The following is an 11735-nucleotide window of genomic DNA, read 5'->3' on the forward strand; positions in this document are numbered from 1 at the left end:
CTCAACCTAAACTTGTTGTCTCCAATTATATATGTAAGTACACAAAGATGGATCGAAACTGACCAAAATGGAACAAAGTGGACTGAATGGACCAAATTAGACCAAATCAGACCAATCCAGATTAGTACTCGCGCATCAAGAACTCGGGTACTGTTCACAGTACTCGAGTACATGAAGCTCGAGTCTTACTCGGCATAACCCACAACAGGTCCAGTGTCAATCCAGATTGGTAACCGAGTTTCCTAAACTCGGGTACCAGATCGTACAGTACTCGAGTTTAAAAAACTCGAGTACTTGGGGACATTTTTTTAACATTGATATTCCACGCTGGCATGCCACGGGGGAATTGTAAAATCCAGTACTCGAGTTCGCCAAACTCGAGTACTGGAAAAAGTGGTACATCCCCAATTAGTTCTGAAACAATGGTTTCTGCCTAAATTTTTTTAGAAATGGTGGTATTGGGCCGATTTGGCCACACTGGACTAAGAATCCAGCTCAAGGCAAATAAACAAGGGTTGCAAAGCCCAAAGAGACTACACCACATGTGCAACCCAAAGAAAAGGCCACAGGGACTGGGCCCATCTTCACGAGCTTCAGCCCATGTGTCAAAGCTAAGGAGAACAGCCCATTACTGAAGCCCACATGAGTAACTAACTATAGCTAGGCTGGTTCCTCCTTAGCTCAAGCTAAACCAAACAACAGCCTACAATTTTGCCTTGTCCTGCTTGATCTGCCATTTCTTGCTTTGCTCTACGTAGATTTTTCCCGCCCTGCAAAGGTGGTGAGGCGGAAATAGGGTGAAATTTTAGCCCTACACCACAGAGCGGGGTGAGGATGGATTTAAATTTTTTAGCTTCAATTCGTTCCGCCTCGACCCTCCCTACATTAATAAGGGTTAAATTGTAAATTTTTCATATCCTAAAACCCTATTATTTAAACAAACATATCATTAGTTTATTTTATTCTACCTAACAAGGTTTTCTGCCTTTTTTTGTTTTGTTTTGTTTGTTTTTTTTTTTTTTTTCTCTAGCAAGGTTGGAAATAAGGTACCAATTTTGATATTTTCTTTTTGTTTTTATTATAAACAAATTTATATACTATTGAATAAATGATTTTGTAATATGAGCTTTTTGGTTTTTTTTTTTTTGTGATATTGTCTTATGAAACACTTTAATAATATTATTCAATTTTCGCTAAAAATTAGTTTGATTTGATGGGATAAATTTATTTGTAATTCCAAGTATATTTTTATTAATGAAACAGGTTTTATTAAAAATAATTGTAATAGTTGTAGGCAAAATAACAAGAAGTAGATGTTTTACAAGGGTGGATTAGGGCTTCACTGAGCCTCAAGAGGCGGGGATGGGGTAAGAAAATTTTCCTTGTCATGCGAGGCGAGAGGGGGGGAGGGATGAAGTAAGATAAAGCCATGCAGGGCGGGAGCAAAGACCTCATCCTTCAAACCCGCCCCACTCTATTGTTTTGGTAACACATCGAGCATACAAAACTCACCCATGAAATAGCTTAAGATGATAAGACCTTCCTATTCTCAAAACCCAAAGTCTAACCAAGGCTTAAAAGCTAAACATTGCATGTTGTCCAGCAGCCTATACACCTTCACTAAAAAGGAAAGAAAACCAAATAAAGGGAATTGAACTTACTATCTTTAGCTAAGACTAGGAAAAAGAGTTACAGCCCTTTGTTGATTGGTCCAAATCTTTTCTGTCTCTACCAACCACCACCAAGATCACATTGTAAAATGGTGGCATTAGGGCAAGGGAAACGCAATAACAACAAACGAAGATCCAAAAAAAAAAAAACCTTAGGCTATGTTTGGTTTAATAGAAATTCATATCCATAAAATATTTTCTACCATTATTGGTTTTTGAGGCGACAAAAAATGTTGGTCAACCAAAATTTTTTTTCCAATTAATCCTAAAAAAAAAAAAAAACACTTATGGCAAAAATTGATTTACGCTTTCATTTTTCATAAACCATTCTCCGCCTCACCCAAATCTTATTGACCGAACCTCCACCCCAACCCTCATTTTCTGCCACCCAACCACCATCCCCCACTAATGTCCATAGTCCCCAATTAGAAATTAGTAGAAACTATATTTTTCATATTGCATTTTTAAGAACGTAATCAAACACTTGAAAATATATTTTGCAGTATTTTCAGGAACGCAACTAAATAATTGAAAATAATTTATTTTCCAAAAAATATTTTCAACTGAGTGTTTAAAAGTTAGTACTGGATGTAGCAAATCACATTTCCAAGTTTTTAGTTATGTCCTCTGTATTTGATTCAATTCATTTTGGCCTATGTTTCAAAATTTTCATTTTAATACTTTATGTTTGATTCCATTTTATATTAGCCTTTTATGTTTTAAAATTTTCATTTTTGTGAAGGACTAAAAAATATCAAAATGAAAATTTTGAGACGTGTAGAGTCAAACAAATAACTAAATCTAATATGAATTGCCAAAATGAAAATTTTGAAATGTAAATAGCTAAAATAAGAACAACATCAAGTTTTAAAGTAAAAAATGTATTTTAGTCTTTTTTAAACCTCACTTTTTTACTGTAAAACTTTTTAAAAAATTTGAAGAAAAAAAAAACGTTATACCAAATAAAGTCTTAGTTTTTTTTTTTTTACACAATTAAGAATTGTAATACTACATGTTTGAAAATAATTATGATATTTTTATTGGTATCTTCGCAGTATACTATTTTATTATCTTTTAAATCCTTTTGATGGATTTCTTGTTGATTTGTGAGATTTTAATTTTCTACTATATTTTTATCCTTAATTAATAATAACTTTATTTATAGATCCCATTTGAGAGTTAATGAATTTTTATATTTTCTATTTTTTCTTAGTGTTTCTTATCCAAATTTATTTTTTAGGAGAAAATTTTTTTATGTCAAATGATTCCAATGATAATATTATAGTAATTTTGTAATTCAAGTAAATTATTAAACTTTTTTTTCATGAGAAGAATTTAGGTTCAAATCCCCACTAGCTACTATTAAATATTGTAAGAAAAATAAAAACAGGTATATTGTAGTTTGCTGATATTAGCTTTTTTTCAAATGTAGAGTAATAGGATTTATTGTCAATGTAATCAAGATTAAACACTGTCCTTAAATATTTTTTAAAAAAATTATTTAATCCTTGCCCATGTATTGTCACCACAATATATCTCATGCCATATATACCTTGTATACTGCAAAAGAGGACAAATCGTCCTCCCCACGCCAGTTCTAAATTCATAATTACCCAGAAGAAAAAATAAAGAAGATTCCCCATTGTATAGGATCAGATTCACATTTTTCCTTTTTGGTGCTTTGACCTATCTAATCTTTATTCTTCTTTCAATTGTTACTAATGACCTTCGGATTACGCCATTACGGTACTTCGAGATGGCCTCTGCAGCATGCATGGCAGTACTTGAGAGCAAAATTCATGCTTTAGTCAATTTATCCAAGCATTATGGAGACACATTGAATCCAACCAATATCTTTGTCAAGCCAATCTGACACTTCAGAACTTTGCATTACTTTCCTCTAAAAAGCCTTCATGATCTTTCCAGATATCTGACTTGTGAAAGTTTGAGAACAGTGGCATTTGTTTTTCCCCGTAGTGAAAGCCTTTTGGATTTATCATATTCTTGCTAACAAATAGCCATGAATGATTAATCTCACCTGTATATATGCATGATGACGTGAAGTAGGTCCTTTCAATATTGTCATGATAGTTAGCGAGATAGGTCGTAATTGGTACCATCAGCATATAAGAAACTCACATTCATAAGCTGAAGCCAATAAGGGTTGTAAGAAGAGAAAAATTAAATGGGAAAAGAAATTTATAGATATCTCACCCTTTGAGTGGACAACATTGAAATGCATCCATGTGTTGGTACTAAGAAATACCGTACACTCAACTTATATTAGTGGAAAATTCTTTAATCTATAAAATATTGATAGAGACACTAACACCAAACCAAGGAAATTGTTGGATAACACTTGCTCAAACCAAAATTAAAAATGATAATCCTTGTGGCTACTAAGCAAATTGTTGGATCGCTTTAACTTTCACTACATGGTTAATCATGGTATTGATTTGATCTATTAGTGAAAGTTATGGAGTTGGTTAGCGGAAGAAATTGATGTTTGAGTTTCAAACATGTAATTATTTGCATCTCCTCATTCTATCTATCTCCTACTTATTTCCCATTTTTAACCATTTACTATGCAAATAGTTAATTAACTAGGTGAACGGATGGAGATGTGCTTAGAAGTGGCCAAGTCGAATTTCTTTCTTTCTACTCTTTGTTCTCTTATTCTCTTGTTACTATTTGTTAGGATGATATTTTGTAATTGTCGGCAAATTCAAGTCAAAAGACTCAAAACATATTTTGATGTATTTGAGTTGTCCAATTTTCTAATCTCTAAGACTAAGATGAAGTGAAGATTATTTGAAGACACAAGTGAATAACTCAAGAATCTACTCAAAATGAGGAAAATTTGCAAACTCAACTACAAACTGATCGATCAAAGTTTAATCAACCTTGACATCAGTCACGATACCACTCCAACTATTAAGATACGATTATTCAATTTTCTCTTTTGCAGCCTAAATTGATATGTAAGCCTTGGAATTTGAGTAATACAATTCCATAGTAAAATATAAACAAATTTTTAGAGCTATTATTAAGAGGATTAGAGGATGACACGGACTGATATAAAATCATATTTTTGCACATTTAAGAACAAATTTTAAATGAAGAAATATATTTGTCCCCTACTTTATCTTTTCCAAGTGTATAATGGTTTCTGCAATATGTTATGATAACTAGAGGGATGCACGTAGAAACAAATCCCATGGAGAGAGGGCAGAATGCCATAGGCTATTAGGCCATTGACTTTAAACGCATAATCTAATAAGTATATCTAAGCAAACCATGGTGTGAAAACCTTTCAACATCGACTGTTTATTTTGGAACGCATTGTCCCTATAAGATTGGGCTTATTGACATAAGACAACAAGTAGCTGCCTGTAATAAATGCCATGATGTTGTATCACACCAAAAACCCATTATAGTGTAAGCAACAAAACAACGAAAAATATAAAGATATATAGGCAAGTTGACATGGTGTCCATAAAAAAAATTTCTGGGATGATTCACATACACTGTTTAGCAAGAACTGAACAGTTGAACCATTACGAATCTGGGTCGACAGTGTAACTTTATGAGTTAGAGACGCGCAAGCTTTATATAACAATCAATAACATTAACAGGGTTTCTTTAATGGACAAGCTTGGATTATATTAAAGCTAAATAAGTGGCATACCTTAATAGATCCTTTTCCTTTTCTCTGTTCGATGCGTAATACTGTAATGATGCATTGACATAAACAATACGCAATGATGACATATTGACATGCTCTCGTCGCCAATTACAACCCTCACATATTGCTATTTTCAGGGCAAGCTATAGCTTAGAAAAGTGAGTGCAAAACACCATCCCAAACCATCTCAAGATAATGCTCTCACAAGCTTTTTGGATGCGTAAAATTATAGATTGCTACTCCATAATGATAGTGGCTAACTAATTTTTATTTTTATTTTTTTAGTGATCTCATTTGTAACGCTTCTTACCATTATCATATATTTACTAATTAATGATTTGCATAACAAAAACGATAAATGAGAGGTAGCATTGTTCATTAGATTTTCGAAAGTAATAGTGTATGAAAATTATATATATATATATTATAAATATGGTTAAATGAAATGTCAAAAAATAGATTTTTAAATTTTCTAACTTTATTTCTTATATAATTTCTACTACTATCAGAAAACATCTCTTTTTTAGTTATGATTAATATAGTTTCCATAGTTAAAGTTTGATTAATTTTAAATTTAGTACTATAATTGTATTTAATTGTTGACTGTTGATTTAATTTTTTTAAGTGAATTTAACAGCTTATGTTACTACACTGTAAAGTTTTTAATGTTCTCTATATGGTAATCTCTATTTTATTTTTTACTTCTCCGTACAACCTCTTTGTTTTCCAATCAACGATTACTAATTGATGTTTGGTTTTTTTTTTTTTTTTCTTTATCTACTTTTTATTACTTTGTATTGGTTTTTTTCTATACCATCTCTCTCTCTCTCTCTCTCTCTCTCTCTCCATTGGCAACCTATCGCTTTCCAAAATTTGATGATGATTCTATGACATTAAATATGCATTACTAGTTTTTTTTTTTTTTTTTTGTGTTTCTAACTTGATTTTTTTTGTATTTCATTCTTCCTTTGATGCATTGGGTGTGAGAATGAGTGTTTCCCTAGCATTACTTCACTCAATGTGGACAATTTTATTTATTTAAATTAGGCAAGATATTAAATTTTAAATTTTTAAAAATAAAAAAAGGAGTGGAAATATAAATAATTTAATGATATATATGGGGGATGTGGCTAAATTTAAATTTTAAATAGGCAGAAATCACTTTTTCATCCCTATATTTTCAGTCAATTTTCACTCTAGTCCCTACATTTTTATTTTTACCGAATTTAGTCCCTATCTTGAAAAACGCTTCTGGTTTGGTCCCTGCCGTTACTTATTTAACAAAATTATCTTTCGTGGCAAACGGTCCAACAGTAAATGCTGACGTGTCCATTAAAATAATATTAAAAAAATTACTTACATTTTTAAAAATGCCACATTAGCAATTTAATTTTTTTTTTTTTAAAACCACATCAAATAAAAATAATATAAAAATTTCTAACCTAATTATTTTAAAAAAAAAGAAAAGAAATTAGTTAAATTAATTTTTTTTTTTTCTGTTTTTTTTTTTTTTTGGAAAAACATGAAGAACTCAGCCCAGAAAATGTGTTCTTCCCCAACTAAGCTTGCCCGGAACTTTTTAACCAGTAGAAAAAACCCAACCGACCCATGAACCATGAACCCCACCACCACGAACTCCACCACCAAAACTGCCACACCGACCCATCCCAACCACCACAAGCTGACCCACCAAATCCACAACAACCCATGGCCTGATCAAGAGCCCACCACCACCACAACAACCCACAACCCAATCAAAACCCATCCCAACCGCCACAAACCGACCCACCACACCCACAACAACCCACCACCACTATGACCAAAACCCATCAAGGAAAGCCCAAGCGTGACCCACACAGCCTAACCCACTACGTGACCCACCATTTTGAAGACCCACGGCATGATCCACCTTGACGAGACCTATGGAGTGAGTTTCATCTGAGACGAGAGAGAGTCAGTCTGGTTTGATCTTGAGAGATCGAAGGGCGGAGGGCGAGGGTTGAGATCGGAGATGGAGAGTGAGGGCTTGAGAGTGACAGATAGATGGTGAGGGCTTGAGATCGAAGAGATGGAGGGTGAGGACAAGCTTAGTTGGGGAAGAACGCATTTTTCTGGGCAAGCTGAGTTCTTCATGTTTTTCCAAAAAACAGAAAAAAATTAATTTAACTAATTTCTTTTCTTTTTTTAAAAAATAACTAGGTTATAAATTTTTATATTATTTTTATCTGATGTGGCTTTTTAAAAAAAATTAAATTGCTGATGTGGCATTTTAAAAATGTAAATAATTTTTTTAATATTATTTTAATGGACACGTCAGCATTTACAGTTGGACTGTTTGCCACGTAGGATAATTCTGTTAAATGAGTAACAGTAGGGACCAAACTAGGAAGCGTTTTTCAGGATAGGGACTAAATCCGGTAAAAATAAAATGTAGGGACTAAAGTGAGAATTGACTGAAAATGTAGGGACGAAAAAGTGATTTCCGCCTTTTAAATAAAATGATATGAGAAAAAAATAAAAATAAAATACATAATAATAAACACTAACTTAACAAATAATTCTACGTAATATAATAATAGTACATTCGTATATACTGTTTTTAATTATTTATAATACAATATGATAATATTTAACAATAAAAGTCATAAAAAATTAAATAAATAAATAAATAAACTTAAAACACAAAACTAAATCCCATCAACAAAAATAGAGTTTTAAAAAACACAGAACTTTATCAAGCTAAAATAGAGATGCAAGAAAAATAAAAATAAAAATCCACCAAAAAATTGAGGGAGAAACAATGGGAAATAACCACTTTTTTGTGAGAGAAAATTATATAAAGAATGGAATAGTAAATGACAAATTTATACTAAGAGGATGATAATAAAAAGAAACAAAATAAAGGAAGATAAAAGGAAAGAGGAAGAGTGATATCAAGGTAGAATGTTTGGGGAGATGAACAGGTAAAGAGAAGGAGAAAAGTTGGAGAAAGTGTAAATGTTAAAAAAAATGAGTACAATTTGATGAGCACAATTTTCTTTTATTTGAATTTAAGTAAAATATTACATTTTTTAAAAAACAAAAAGAGAGAGAAAATATAAATAATTTAATGATAAGGAGGATGTGGCTGAATTTCAATATTGAGTAAAATAGAAGAGAAGAAAAAAAAACTAAAAGATATAACAATAAACACTAAATTATCCAAATTATGCCTTGTAATGGAATGCTATTTTATTTTTATCTACTATCTTTAATTTTTTATAATGTAATCGGGTAAAATTTAACAATCAAAGAGCAAAATAATAATAACAGTAACTTAAAACACAAAACTAAATCGTATAAACATAAACTAGAGTTCTTAAAAACACAAAAATTTATCAACCTATAGCGGAGATGAAATAAAAAATAAAAATCCACCAAAACATTGAGAGAGAGAGAGAGAGAGAGCCTTTTTGTGAGAGAAAACTATGCAAAGAATGGAAGAGACTAACAAATTTATAGTAAGAAGGAAGGGATAAGAAGAGACAAATAAAGGAAGATGAAGGAAAAGATGAATAGCAATATTAAAGTAGAGGGCAGTGGGGAGATGAAAAGGTAAGGGAAGAAGAAAAGTTAAAGAAAGTGTAAATATTTAAAAAAAATTATAGGAAAATTGGAAATAAAAAAGAAATGTATATAGATGTTAAAACTAATAAAGATGAATATGTAAAGTCAATAATCTATTTATATATATATATATATATATTTGCAAAAAAAAAATATAGAAAAAATAATAAATAATAATTATGTGGCAAATGACATGGTGATGAGATGGGGCAACAGGAGCTCAGCAGTAATAAATGCTATGCTTTAGATAACATCACTTATACATAAAACCATCACCAATAATTGGTTAAAAATTATTCAATCACCACTTTTTACATATATGGTAAAGTGTGTGTTAAATTGTCTCCCGGGACTTTTTGTATTTAAAAACAATTTTGGAGATTGAAAAACATAAATTGGCGAGTCCCACTAAATTTTTAACTTGTTTGGCAAATTGTTTTCATAAAGCAGTGCTTAGAAATCTGTATTTGTTCTTAAGATCACGGTATAAAACAGAAAAAATTTATTAAAAAAAACAAATCCCTTTTAAGTGTTTTCATTCTTCATTTTCTTGCAACAAAAGAAACTTGCATTTTTCTTGCTTTTTTATTCAATCTTTTCGGTCGATGAACCAAGCGAGCGTCGAGCTCAAGTTGAAGTCGTCAAAAAGCCCAGACATCCGTTGATTAAGGCAGCCCAAGTCCAAGATCATCTGGCCCAGGCTCACTTTATGATGGTAGGTCAATAAAGTAAATCACCGCTAATTTCGGGGCCGTTCTCAGCCCACTCACAACACCACCAAGTCAGAGAGAGAGAGAGAGAGAGAGGACAACGAATTGGGGCATTACCATTGACCATTGTAGGTTATAGGTTGGGATGGGTGACGGTGGGTTAAGGTTATATATATTGGAATTGTTATTTCTATTTGGATTTGATGTGGTTTAACCTGACGTTTCGGAGATCATTGTAGCATTATATTGATTTTTATTTTTATTTTTATTTTTTTTGGTGTCTTTGGGTTTAAAAATACTACTTTCATTTTTTATTGACTTTTTTTTTTTTTTTCTTTTTTAACTTTGCCTTATAAACTTATGAAACCTCTCATTTTAACAAGTCATCATTATTAACATATAATTATAAGTTTCTCTAAATATATATATATATATATATAAGTTTTTTTTTTCGAGTTGCAAATTGTGCCTAACAATCTTAGTTTAAAGGTAACTCTATGAGAGAATATATAATATCGAGGGTTTCTCTGACGGCTAGGGCTTAGGGTTTCCTCTACCTTAATATTTGTAGAATTTTGTCCCTAGCTTAGTCTAGGTTTTCTTTCCATTCAGACTCTGGTGAGGCTGGTAGGACGGTGTGTTTCTGTGGTGGGTACGTGGTTCGATTCAGTTTGGTTGTTTGGCTGTCTAGTGTGGCTATGGCCGGACTTGAGGAGATGTGGGCTAGGTTTTCTTTGTCTGAGGAGGAAGAAAGGGGTGCTGAAGTAACGGGACAAGAGGAACTATCATCCATCATTTGGCTGGTAAATTTTTCACGAAACAGGTTCTGAACGTCGATGCCGTGGCACGCACGTTCAAACCGCTATGGAGACCTAGGGGTGAACTTAAAATCCAAGACATGGGTGATAACATACTTCTATTTGAGTTTGAGGATTGTCTTGACCTTGAATGTGTACTGGAGTTTGAACCATGGTCCTATGATAAACATCTGGTGGTCTTTCAGAGAACTTTGGTTGCTGAGGCGGCTTCATCTCTTGATTATTCTCACTCTTCGTTCTGGATTCAGCTCCATAACGTCCCTGAAGATCTATTAACGTTGGAAACAGGTGAATTAGTGGGTAGGACATTAGGTACGGTGCTTCAGGTGGCTGAACTAGAGGATGATGGGGTAGGGGGAGAATTCTTGAGGGTCCGAATCAGCCTGGACATATCACGACCTTTACCTAGGTGTTGTAAGCTTTGGACGGAAGGGAAACTGGTGGGTTGGGTGGGTATAAAGTATGAGCGGCTGCCTAACTTTCGTTATTGGTGTGGTCGAGTCAGCCATGGAGAAAGAGATTGTGAGGTGGGGTTGCATAGAAAGGGCAGGTTGCGAAAGGAGGATCAACAATATGGAGATTGGCTTCGAGCGGATTCAGTGAGCGCTGTTCATAAAACGATGGCAATTATTCCGGGGACAGCTCGTAGTAAAGTCCCATGGTAGAAGCACACAAACCGCCAAACCCAAGCCCAACGTAGTGTGGTTGAAAGGTCCATGCAATCGGACAGTGTAGGCACACATGAGGAAGAAACGGAGAATGAGGGCAGAGGAATTGATTCAACAGCTCCTACTCTCGGTAATTCAAGGTTGGTGGAGGTAGTTCAGAACGGTTATTGTGGCATGGAGGTTGATCATAATGTGCAGCTAGTTAAGGAATCTATTGACCCTTCAACTTCTGACCCCACGAATTGCAGGTTTACAGTGGAGGAAAAGGAGTCCATGTCTTTGCTTCGGTCCAATCAGATCAGCCACTTACTTTGGCTGATAATTCAACTAAGACTCCAGGGCCAACTCTTTTGACTAGGGCATGGAAAAGAGTAGCTAGGGAGGTGGGTAGGATTCCTAAGGAGAATGATGGTGGTCGTATGTTCATGACAGTGGAGAACAAAGAAGATAGTGGGAAGCGTCGCATGAGCATTGATCTTGAGGAACAAGTGGAGAGCAAAAAAAGTTGCATGGATTTATGTGTTGGGATGGAGGACCAAAATATTGAGGTGATGGCTGCAAGGCAGCACCACTGAGCA

The 11735-nt window shown here is 33.5% G+C and overlaps 1 protein-coding gene across 1 annotated transcript; it reads left to right on the forward strand.

The window, feature by feature from the left end:
• Positions 1-10569: 10569 nt before the first annotated feature.
• Positions 10570-11154, forward strand: LOC142625044 (uncharacterized). The gene has a single exon (XM_075798753.1). It carries the CDS (start codon positions 10570-10572, stop codon positions 11152-11154), a length of 585 nt encoding a protein of 194 aa, XP_075654868.1.
• Positions 11155-11735: the final 581 nt, after the last annotated feature.

Source organism: Castanea sativa, chromosome 2 (genome assembly GCF_040712315.1).
Source record: "Castanea sativa cultivar Marrone di Chiusa Pesio chromosome 2, ASM4071231v1".
NCBI lineage: Eukaryota > Viridiplantae > Streptophyta > Magnoliopsida > Fagales > Fagaceae > Castanea > Castanea sativa.

Coding starts and splice junctions, on each gene's coding strand:
- LOC142625044 (XM_075798753.1), top strand. CDS start 10,570: ATGGGTGATAACATACTTCTATTTGAGTTTGAGGATTGTCTTGACCTT.